The sequence below is a fragment of the Cydia fagiglandana genome, chromosome 11 (genome assembly GCF_963556715.1).
Source record: "Cydia fagiglandana chromosome 11, ilCydFagi1.1, whole genome shotgun sequence".
Taxonomy (NCBI): domain Eukaryota; kingdom Metazoa; phylum Arthropoda; class Insecta; order Lepidoptera; family Tortricidae; genus Cydia; species Cydia fagiglandana.
Window position 1 is genome coordinate 830,912 of NC_085942.1, and position 12,945 is coordinate 843,856.

Here is a 12,945-nt window from a genome sequence, read left to right on the forward strand (position 1 = left end):
ACCCCTGAGGAACACCGGCGTCAATGGCCATGAGGTCCGAAGAGCAGCCATCAATAACTACTCTGATCGACCGTTCACTCAAGAAATCAGATAGCCAGCTACAAAAGTCAGCAGGGATGCCGTATGCAGGAAGCTTGCTAAGGAGACTTGCGTGCCAAACCCTGTCAAAGGCCTTCGAGATGTCCAGTGAAACAGCAAGCGCTTCACCGTTCCTCTCGATGGCCTCGCCGCAGCAGTGCGTGACATACGCTAAAAGATCCCCAGTAGACCGACCGTTTCTTTTTAAAACACACTTGTTTTTATGTCTCAGATACTAAAAAGTGACTGCGATTGACAAAACTGCTAAAACCAGTTAAGAATCTGCCCAATACAACTGTAATTTTAGTACCAAACAAGATAGAGTCTCATTTATGTACTGCCTAATCTGTGCATTCCAACAGTTATTTAAACCGGGTAGATCGGGTAGAAATTGGGCAATAGAACTGTAATTTTATCTGGGATATATTTCACCCATTGTAAACTTGACTTGTAATGTATGTGTACATTATTAATAATAAATATGAATATGAATAAAAATAGTGCATAAGTAGGTAGGCCTTATTGGGATATGTCCGGTTCTCTCATCTCACGATATTACGCCGTCAATCACGATACGAAAAGTCACTGCTAAATATGAAATATAATTTCGTAACTAACATAACCTACAAATAAAGAAATATTTGATTAGAAAAAGTTTTATTCAGAACCTAGTAAACGAACTTACAAATAAAGAAATATTTTATTAGAAAAAGTTTCATTCTTTGTAATCGAAGTCTGCATTAAAATATTCAATGTCACTTATGTTTGAGCTAGCTTCAAAACAACCAGGGACACTCATAGAACTATCTTCATCTGAACTGGATGTGCTTGAATCCGGCACGTAGATTACGAATTCTTGCATATCACCTACTTAGCGGTCTTTTATTCGAGATACCGTAGGTACTTTAAAACACAATCCTGAAAAAGAAATTACATATAAATATGCAGAAAATGGCAAGTATCAAGACTATTTGTCAGTTATTTTAAAGGTCATGAATGACCTGCATATTTATGAATATTAATATATTTTGAATGAATATACTTAACGATTATGTACCGGAGACAAGTTACTTAGGGGGCTTATTAAATAGGTAATTATTTAATATTAAATACAACATCAATACCCGCGAATAGCGGAAACACGTTCCGCGACTTTTTGTAAGTCGATAGTCGGCTTTTAGCCGTTTTCTTCCCGCTGACAAAACCGAACAATGTTAAATATAATTTTCCTTGTGGTTTTATGTACGGTTTTATCGTGTTTTGAAAATATTTTATACATAAAACTTGCGGTTTTTGTTAATAAAAATATACATTGACAGAAGTTTGTTTACTTTTTACAAGACAGGTGTCAAAGGTTTGATTGCCATATAAAATTTAAAATGTTAGTTCCCGTTTCTGCCACGACTCTTCTCTTTCCGCACAGACTCTAACAATGGTTTTCTGAGGCAGGGGTCGTCAACTTTTGATTTAACTCAATAAATGGCACGCACGAGAGTTTTAAGAATACGATGCCATTTCAGAAATCGGCAACCTGCCTGCGGTTTATTCCATAAATCCAATGTAAGAACGGTTCTTAGAGCCTAGTTCGCCATTTTTAGGATTCCAAACCCAAAGGGTAAAAACGGGACCCTATTACTAAGACTCCGCTGTCCGTCTGTCTGTCTGTCACAAGGCTGTATCTCATGAGCCGAGCTCGAGTCTTAGCTCGAGTGCTTACGCTAAAAGCCGAGCGAACAGTTTTTTAAAAATTAATAACTACCTAATACAGGATTAAAGAGACCTTTCAAGTATATTTTAATGAAAAAGAAATCTATTATGAGCCAAGTAATATATAAATTGGATAATCTACCATAAAGAAAACGTTTATAATGATATTGGTATATCATTATAATATTTTTGATATCATAAGGTACCTAATATATTTTTTGCCCAGCAAGAAATTCTTTAATATTTTTATTTACCTACCTAAGCTGTGAAACTCTGCAAGATCGACTTTATCTTTATTTGCCGTTCGAAAAACCTTTTCTTATCTTAACGGCCTATAAATAAGGCTTATTTTCTAAACGTATATTATTTTTATAACCGCAGAGATAACTTTGCAGGTGCTTGTTAATAATACGAATGAGATTGAACCTCAATACAGTGAAAGTAAGGTTCAATTTTGATTGCGGATAGGATTCATAAAAAGCGTTCATTTACGACTGTGTTTGGGGAATCAGCTGGTTCATTCCCGATGCAGCACAGCTCAAGGGAAACTGAGAACATGAAATTCGAATCTATCTGCATCTCTGTCTCTCGAATATGCAAGAGCGATAGAGGCAGAAAAAAAAACAATATCTCCTCCCCCCCACCGTGTCACTTATATCTGCATCTCTATCTCTCGAATATGCAAGAGCGTTAGAGAGGCAGAAAAAAAAAACAATATCTCCTCCCCCCCCCGTGTCACTTATATTGTACTCGTATTGTTCCCCTGAGCAATAATATAAAATCTTTACTTAAAAGCTTCCATTTAAACTTGCCGTACTAGTATATCAGCTAGTAAAGATGTAGTGCATAATTGTTTTCCATCGTATTTTCTCGGAAACGTTCGTGTTTGTCATACTACTTCAGTCAACCTCAGTACTTTTTGTATCGAGACTGACTGAAATAGCAGACACGTTCGTACGTTTCCGTGAAAATACGATGGAAAATAATTGGATCAGGATGGTTGAGGTATCCCTAGCTTAAGGCCATGTGTGGCAAGCATTAGGAATAGCACATGTTTTATGAGGAGATACATAATGAGAAAGCGTCTGTTCAGTAAGACATTGCTCTGATTTTTAGTCAAATACAGAAACGCCAAGAAAATTGGACTTTTTTCGGAAAAGCATGTCAAATCGTTCAAATTTACATGTCTTGGAAATATCTAACATCAATATAACCGACGTTTTACGTGCTCTCAGGGCCAATATCACGGGCGTCACAACGATTATTTTTGGTGTGTCCATTGCAATTAGGGTTTCTGCTCGATATTTCTCAAATTCTTGACACATCACGAGAATTTCGGCTTCATTCGAGACGAGAAACAAATGACCGGAACACGAGAATTCTCGATTGGGATTGCGTAAACTCGGATTACACATATTTAGGTCCAAATAAAGGTATCCAGCTTGCTGGGAATACATTTTTCAGAAATATCTTATTTGATTTGCCTAAGTACGTTAAAAGTCAATGCCATATGAATGAACGGGGTTTATACAATTATTGACTTTATTTTGTTTCTGTTAAAGTCTAAAATCGGATGGATCAAAATCATCTTTCAATAACGAAAAGCTCTGGATGTGAAATGTATTTATAACATTGGACGTTACGGCTAAATATGTACATCAGAGCCTAAATCCCCCGCATCTGTTGTCCAGAGAAAAATCGTCATCATTCATATCTCCCGTGATGGGATTAGCTCTATAATCATTTGTGCGCTGTTTTTAAATGTAATATTTAAGCCATGTATCACGTTAACGTGTAAAAGGCTAAATTACACGGTTTTAATACTCTCGGATCTTTCGAGCCCGGTCATTTATAAGGCGTGCGTGGGGATATGGATCCAACACGTAGAGACCGTTTGGAGATTTGGTGTCATGTAGAACGCCTGCTGGAACGCATTCATCATCACCATCTCAGCCATAAGACGTCCACCACTGAACATAGGCCTCCCCCTTGGACCTCCATTCGTACCGGTTGGAAGCGGAAGCGACCCGCATTATTGTGCTCTGCATGATGGGGGGTGAGTGCCATAATCGCCACGCTTGGCAGGCGGGTTGGCGATCGCAGTCGAGTACACCGAATTTGAGGGACGCTGCTGCCCGTCCACCGGCGGTCTTGGACGTAGTTTAAGGACATACCCGGGTCTAGGATATACCCGGGTCCGGGAACGCATTCACAGGTACATCAATAGATACCCATGAACCGGCCAGTCGATCCGGTTAATCCGGTATGATTTGAGGATTTGCATTAGCGGAAGTCAGATACAACAGTGAAAACCTGATGTTCGTAGTCAATGCAATATTATGGTGCCATCGAGCTGAACTGGGGCCTTAACATGATGTCATTATTGCATCATTATAATCTCCTTTATTTATTTTTTGTCTTAAGTTAGGTTGTTTATAACATGAATATAAAAGTAAAATACAAAAGCACATAAAAAACAATAAAAAATACATATAAACACATTATCAAAAACCTAACCTAGCGTGCCGCCAGCAGCGGGGCAGGGCCCAAGCTGCCGGTGGTCAGGGCCGCAGAGTGAGGAACCGACGTACTATACGCGCCGTGTCCAAAAATTACCGCCTTCTGCATCTGACCCTTGATCCAACCACCTAGGGAGATCGAGTCTCTCTAGGTGTTGGTCGAGACTCTTCGCTATGAGACCGTTCGATGACACGACTATCGGGACAATGATCGTCGAGTCAACATCCCACATGGCGGTTATCTCGTGAGCCAAGTCTAGGTACTTGCTGGACTTGTCCTTCTCATCCTAAGCACGCGCATAAGTTGGTTCCCCCCTCTGTAGCCCCATAGTAGGCGCGCATGACGTTCTTCATTATAATTGCTTATCATCTTAATTATCTTAATGATTATTGCTTATCATGGTAAGGCCCCTGTAGACCGGGAGATAGTGACACATTTTACTGGATCATTTGTACCAGTATGGCGGTTCGTCAGGGGTCTAAGCATGTAATGAAGGAAAGAAAAATGATGGTCATAGCGCTGGTACCGGCGGCCCAATCGCGTGGGCGTTAGTCGAACGTGTCGGATAAAATACGGCCATTTGGAACCATCCGAAAAGTATGGCATGGTGATGTCCATGAATGGCTGCTCGACGATGATCACCTGTGCAAAAATTAGCTTGGCAGAAATGATTTAATTGTTTTTTTTTTATGTGTTCGCCTCAGTATGGCGGGCTGTAAGTCACACCGGAGAAGTATGGCATTACGGTACCGTCTACTTCTTTTTTATGGACTATCGAAAAATACGAGGATTTTTGTGGAACAAATCGTTCGACACTCGTATTTTATCCGACACGTTCGACTAACGCCCACGCGATTGGGCCGCCGGGCCCGCCGGTACCAGCGCTATGACCATCATTTTTATTTCGTTCATTACGTACTTAGACCCCTGACGAACCGCCATACTGGTACAAATGACCCAGTAAAATGTGTCACTATCTCCCGGTCTACTGGTGACGGGCACAGGAGGTGGCTATAAAAACGCTGTGATATCAATTCAACCTGCAGATGTAGTGCATAATTATTTTCCATCATATTTTCACGGAAACTTACGAACATCTCTTGCTATTTCAGTCAGTCTCGGTACAATAAGTACTGAGGTTGACTGAACTAGCATGACAAATACGAACGTTTACGAGAAAATACGATGGAAAACAATACATCTACTACATCTGTTATTGTATTTGGGTCGATGAGTATTGTATATTGAAAGCCTGTTGAAAGAATAGTACAGGCAGCAGTAAAAGCTTGAATCAAAAATGAAAATTTGTACAATAAAACGCGTTTTTAAAGCTTATCTTATAATGTGACACTTTCGGGTCAGGGTCGATTAGGCGTTTTCCCACCAGCGACCCCAGTGATGGATGGAGGCCTTGCAGTAAGCTTTGTGGGGCTATGCTGCCTTCACTGCGCTACCTGCTTGAACATAATGTATAAGGTAATTATTAGATATGTATGCATGTGTGAGTGCGCGCCGCTGTGTTTGTAACCTGTTCTCGAATGCATTAAGTATAATAAATCAGTGTTAAACTAGCTCGCTTGTTTGATGGTCGTGCACCCTCCCGTAGCACCCCCTTGCGCAGATCTAACACGTGGCGACGTTCGGACTCGCGTTTAAAATATAATTATGGCCACGGGAGCAACGTTTGGCGTTCTGTCGACCTTTGACCACACTTCGCAGGACTGGGTCAGCTATAAATCTCGGCTAAGTCAATGGTTTATTGCCAACGACATAAATGAGCAGACCGATAAGTCCGCGGTCAAGCGAAGAGCGATCTTATTAAGTGCATTAAGCGAATCGTCGTTTAAGTTAGCTAGTGACCTGGCTTTGCCCAGTAAGGTGGAAGAATTGGAGTACGTAAAATTGATCAAAATCCTCGACGATCACTTCACTCCAAAGCGACTCGGCTTCGCGGAGAAGTCTACCTTCTATTCGGCAACGCAACGGCCAGGTGAAAGTCACACTCAGTGGGCAGCCAGGATTAGAGGATTGGCGGCACATTGCGGGTTTAAGAATTTGGAAGAAGCCTTGCTGGATAAATTTATCATGGGCATGGTGGCGGGACACGAAAAGGATAAGCTGTTCGCACAGAATCAACCGGAGCTGACCCTGGCCAAGGCTATCGACTTGGCAGAGAGCGTACGGTGCGCACGCCGCGCCACCGCCGCGCAGGCTCCGGGGGCGAGCGCAACGGGCGTCGGCGCTGACGCAGCGGCAGCGGGCTCGGACTCCGTGTTCAACATCTCCAAAAAAGAAAAATGCAATGTTTGCGGGTTTACCAATCATAAATCTAATCAATGCGGCTACAAAAACTATAAGTGCAAAAAATGTAATAGGAAAGGACATTTGCGTAAGATGTGTACGTTCAAGGACACAGTGAAATTCGTCGAAGAAGGGTTTGAGGACGAAGGAGACGACGGTAAGCAATTTTACAATATTCGGTGCGTAAAGGGCAAGCCCATGACGGAGCGGGTCCGGATCGGTGATCTGTTTTTGGAGTTCGAAATAGATAGTGGGGCAGCAGTAAGCGTTATTACCGAAAGTTTTTATAATTCCCATTTTAAAGAATTGCCATTGTCGAACCCAAGCAAAAAATTATATAATTACTCGCTCCAAGTTATTACTACGTTAGGTGTTATTACTGTACCCATTTCGTATAATGAAGAAACCCATTTGATATCCATATATGTGGTTAGGAAGGGGGGGGCCGCCTATTCTTGGCAGGAATTTTATTCGCGCATTTAACTTGGAGCTGGCGCGGGCGAACCGCACCGAGCACGCCGTGAACGCCGTCACCGCGCCGCCTGGGCACACCGAGCAACATTGTGACCAAAATATTATTGACGAATTGTCTTTAAAGTTCCCGCAGGTCTTTTCAGGCAATCTAGGGAAATTTAATAAGTATACCGTCGATTTGCACCTAAAACCGGACGCTAAGCCGATCTTCTTCAAAGCTAGACAGGTGCCTTATGCTTTAAAGGAAAAGATAGATAAGGAGTTAGATAGGTTAATCGGGTTAGGTATTTTAGAACCCGTTCAACACTCGGAATATGCGTCACCGATAGTACCAGCTTTGAAGAAAGACGGTAGCATAAGGTTATGTGCAGACTACTCCGTCACTATTAATAAACAATTAATAGATCAATACCCTTTGCCTTCTGTTAATGATTTGTTATCTAAACTACACGGGGGCGTCCAATTTAGTAAGATAGATTTATCTATGGCGTATAACCAATTCGTCCTTGGGGAAAATCTCAGGGTCTGACATGTATTAATACACACCGGGGATTATTTAAATATACCAGGTTAGTTTTCGGGTTAGCTTGTGCACCTGCTATATTCCAGCGTGCCATGGAGTGCGTACTTGCGGGTATAGATGGAATAATTTTTTTATTGGATGATATCCTAATTACGGGCACAAATAAAACCCAACATAAAGAAAGGCTAACCGCGGTGTTGCAACGTTTAGAAGACGCGCAATTAACTGTCCAAATGAGCAAGTGCGAATTCTTCAAGGACGAAGTGGCTTATCTAGGTCACGTTATAGATAAACACGGGGTAAGGAAGTCACCAGATAAGGTTAAGGCTATTTTAGAGGCGCCTAAACCCTTGAACGTAGCTCAGCTACAATCTTTTTTAGGTCTAGCCAATTATTACCGCAATTTTGTTTTAAGTCCATTGTACGAATTATTAAAAAAGAATACTAAATGGGACTGGACTTCTATCCATGATAACGCGTTTAGTAAGGTAAAAAATATTCTTGCCTCAGATAGTACTCTAGCCCATTTTGACCCCAATGCTACATTGATTTTGACAGTAGATGCATCACCTGTGGGCTTGGGGTCCATTCTATCACAGTTAGGTCCCGACGGAGTGGAAAGGCCAATATCTTACGCTTCCCGAACGCTTACGTCAGCAGAAAAAAAGTACGCGCAAATTCAGAAGGAAGCCACTGCCATTATTTTTGGAATTAGGCGTTTCCACCAGTACTTATATGGTCGGTCAGTTCCATTTGTGTTGCGAACGGACCACAAACCACTACTCTCAATATTCGGTCCCCATAAAGGCATCCCCGAAATATCCGCTAACAGACTGCAACGCTATGCGATATTTTTATCAGCCTATAATTATACCATTGAATATATAACTAGTAAACAAAATAGTGCTGATTATCTATCGCGAGCGTGCCTTCCGACGCGGACGGCGGCAGGGGCGGGGTAAGGAGGGGAGGCGGGGCAGGCCGAGACTGAGGAATGTGAGGTAAGAACCGCTTAAGTCAATTTTGTAGTTGAGGGTAGCTTGCAAATTTTTATTTGACTATAGGAACTCCAAAAACAGTACCACGGGTAAATCACCCGCCGAGTTAGTATACGGCCGAGAGTTACGATCGAGGCTAGATTTGATTAATCCGTTCGCACCGTCTCCTTCGTCCACAGACCTCATTGAAAATGTGGAACAACAACAGTCCTTACAGGCTAAATATTATAAAGGAGTTCAACGACCCAATTTTAAGATAAATGATAACGTGTGGTTAACTAAATACACAAACAATAGTAATAAAAAAATCACTTGGATAGAAGGTATCGTAAAAAAACAGCTTGGGAAAGTGATGTACCAAATTTATATACCACAACTGGACTGCGAGGTGACCAGACACATTGACCAACTAAGGGCTCATCCATTCCCCATACACAGCGAGAACTCGCAGTGGGATCCCGACGTTGTGCCGGACATACCGTCGTCGTCGTCTGAAGCCGCCGCGCTGGCCGCTACTGTCGAGCCCGCGACTACGAGCGCTTGCGCTGCACCGCCTGCTGCTGGCGAGCAGTCATCATCACAGCCAGAAGAGGGAGAGAGACTGGATGTAACTGCCAGACCAGTAGACCCAGACCCGGCCCAGACCGGAGGTCCGACAACGCCAACTGTCGACTACGTCGCTAGGCGACGACATGCAATCAGCCCTCAGTTCGCCACTCCCTCGCAAGTGCACTCTGGTTACGATACCGAGTGAATTAGTTTTAGATTAAGATCATTGTAATAGTATTAAGGTATATTTCTAGCTATAAGTGGGAGGGATGTTAGATATGTATGCATGTGTGAGTGCGCGCCGCTGTGTTTGTAACCTGTTCTCGAATGCATTAAGTATAGTATAATAAATCAGTGTTAAACTAGCTCGCTTGTTTGATGGTCGTGCACCCTCCCGTAGCACCCCCTTGCGCAGATCTAACAGTAATTAAGGCTGATATTTGCTTGTAATTTCATACCCAATTTTAAGGACAGTAGTCCTTATTAACCTTAAATATGGTAGGGCTTCTGTCAATTTTAATGAATTATGACAAACAATAATCAGCCCTAATGATTTAAGTATTGGATCCCTGATTGAGCGCTGACGGCAAGTATATAACTACCTCAACTAGCACAGGTAAGTAGCTCGCATCATTTGGCGAGTTGTAAAGGCAGCATGGAGTAGTAAATATAAACATAGTGTTTATTGATTGCGGTGGCGAGCGCTGACGGCGTGCATATAATTATGTAGAGGCAAGTAACTCGCACAGGTAAGTAACTCGCATCAATGGGCAGTGTTGTAAAGGCAGCATGGAGTAGTAAATATAAACATAGTGTTTATTGACTGCGGTGGCGTGCGTTGACGGCGTACATATAATTATGCGTAAATAAATAAGTAGATAGAATAGACGATTCAGGTCACCGCGTCCATTACCCACGATAATAAGTGGCTAGTGTTTTGTGACGATTTGATTTGTTTATTTAAATATGAAACAAACGGTCATACAAAAAATATAAAGATAAAAGATAAAAAATAGTTTATTCAAGTAGGCATATTACAATGCGCTTATGAACGTCAAATAAACCTTTACCGGCTCCAACCGTACACCTCTGCCCCGAGAAGATTTAAATCCCCCCTCAATTGGAGGAGGGTATCCCAATATGGGACCGGCAACAAACTCGGCGAGACACATCTTTTAAATTAAAACATTATTACATCTTATAATTAACATGCATTACGAGTAATTAGGAAAAATACAATTTACAATTTATAGGTACCTATTGTTACAGTTTCTTTTCTTCATCTAGACCATAGTTTCCATTTTTATTAAACATTTATATTTATAGATGCACGAAAAAGTACCTATCTTGGCTTATGTTCAGCTGATTAGTAAGAGGTTACACTGAATTTGCGAAATCAATTATACATAAAACTCCGAGCCCTGGGAGGATGTAGTGGTTTTAGAGGGTTTCATCTCCGTTTCAAAAATTGTGCAGATGTTGTATACGTAACGTGCATGATAGGAAAAATATAGGCAACTATGCGACGATAACGCATAGAAATAGAAATATCGTTTATTTGCCAGAAATGAGGTACATAAATGGTTGCAATAAAGAATTATGAATTATGAATTAATTAAATTAGGTAATAAAATACACACACACACACACACACACACACATGTATATTTGCACGAGTATTTGTACATAGCGTGGGAAAAAAAATAAAAAAAATATGGAGCAACGTCTTTATTATGGTCGACAGTTATTAAGCAGTATGATAACTAATGATGTAATATAATACTTACTTACTTACTTACTCCTCTGGCGCAGTGACCCAAAGTGTGTCTTGGCCTGCAACACGACTGCTCGCCACTGATCCCGGTCCTGTGCCGTGTCTCTCCAGTTCTCAACCCGGAGCTCGCGCAGATCAGCGTCCACCACATCCGCCCATCGATACCTAGTTCGACCGACCGGGCGGCGTCCTATCGGTTTTCCCTCAAACGCTCTTTTAAGATAGATAGATAAGATGTAATATAATGATGATGATAATGAAGTTAATGTGTGTTCTCTTTTGTTTCAGGTTACGCTATAGGAAAATAACGAGTGCCACCATATACCAAGTGTTCTTTACTAAATATTTAAGACTAGGTGAGTTTTGCATCATTTATTTTTAATTACATGCTTTTCAATCAATCAATCAATCAATCAATCAATCAATCTTTATTAAATATATTAAGAACGGGTCACTCACGTATTTTAAGTCGAAAAACGCTCGACACGTTTCACTCCGTCTCTCTCTCTCTTCAGTCGTTCCCTAAAGGCCGAGCCACACCGGCTTGCGTGTGCGTGACGTGCGCGTGTGCGTGCGCTAAAATGTTGGAGCCGCACACGCACACGTCACGCAAGCGGTGTGCCGTCTCTCATAAGGATCTGTATACTACAACGCCGCACGCATACGCAGCCGGTGTGCACAGGCCTTTATTCCTGAGGATCGTGATCACTAGATTTCACATCCTTGATCAGCTGTCCCCATCGGTCTCGATCCGTTGTTCCACTCGTTCTTAATATGTTTTAATTTTAATATGTCTGTGTCTCACGGAAGCATTGTTATTAAAATTAATCATTCTATTACCGTTAATGTCAAAAATGCTTATAAAATTATTAGTTTCCCTTACGGTGATAAGATATTTATAGCTCCATCGTCGTTTTAATAAGAATTCCTAAAGATACAGACTATAGTCACAGAATAGTGACTGGAAGAGATCCCTCAAAGGGATAAATTCGCCTTTGTACTTCTTGCTAATTGTATGTTATTTTTAATATGTCTTTTTGTACAATAAAGAGTTTACTACTACTACTACTACTACTAATAGTACTAGGTACAGAAGACTCACTCTTTAAAACGCGTCTGTTACGATCAGCACAGATATGGCCGCTAGATGGCGACAGCGCCACGCGCGGCTTATGGCTAGCCACCAAAATTGGTGTGGAACGGATGTACTTTTAGCTACCTGTAGCAAAGCGACGAAGTCGCAGAGCGGGCCACGCCTGCTATAGTATAGTAAAACAAACTTTGTCGATCAAAGATTTATCTTTATTAGCTTTACAAACATGTGTCAAAGCTATGCTACGTGTGCATAGCTTTGACACATGTTGACTACGTTTACTCTCATATAATATAGATATCAATAATGTTTGCGATCCTTCTCTGCGACCCGGAAATTGAATCTGCGACCCCGAGCCTCCACATCCGGCCACTTACGAAAATATGTCAAAAATACAACGTCTTTTATAGGAAAAACAAGGTAGCCCCTTCAGTGCCTTTTAGGGCTTTCCCGAATGTTTTCACATATTTTGTGAGTGTTTTTAAAGATGTATGTGGCCCATTTTATTTGTGGTCTTTTAAGAACACGTTTTTGTTATTAATTTACCATTTTTTAGGGTTCCATACCCAAAGGGTAAAACGGGACCCTATTACTAAGACTTCGCTGTCCGTCCGTCCGTCCGTCAGTCCGTCTGTCTGTCACCAGGCTGTATCTCACGAACCGTGATAGCTAGACAGTTGAAATTTTCACAGATGATCTATTTCTGTTGCCGCTATAACAACAAATACTAAAAACAGAATAAAATAAAGATTTAAATGGGGCTCCCATACAACAAACGTGATTTTTGACCAAAGTTAAGCAACGTCGGGCGTGGTCAGTACTTGGATGGGTGACCGTTTTTTTTTGCTCTTTTTTCCGTTTTTTTTTTGCATTATGGTACGGAACCCTTCGTGCGCGAGTCCGACTCGCACTTGCCCGGTTTTTATGT

General features: G+C 41.5%; 2 protein-coding genes across 2 annotated transcripts in view; both read left to right on the top strand.

Annotated features, from left to right (window-relative positions):
• LOC134668629 (uncharacterized) overlaps positions 1–12,945 on the top strand; it is a 347,587-nt gene that overhangs the window by 249,376 nt on the left and 85,266 nt on the right. The window contains exon 4 of the mRNA XM_063526069.1: positions 11,213–11,280. Coding sequence (XP_063382139.1) covers positions 11,213–11,280 — 68 coding nt within the window. The remainder of the gene's footprint in view (positions 1–11,212; positions 11,281–12,945) is intronic.
• LOC134668714 (uncharacterized) lies at positions 6,693–9,360 on the top strand. The gene is made up of 2 exons (XM_063526156.1): positions 6,693–6,763; positions 8,810–9,360. Exon 2 carries the CDS (start codon positions 8,954–8,956, stop codon positions 9,353–9,355), a length of 402 nt encoding a protein of 133 aa, XP_063382226.1. The 5' UTR covers positions 6,693–6,763; positions 8,810–8,953; the 3' UTR covers positions 9,356–9,360.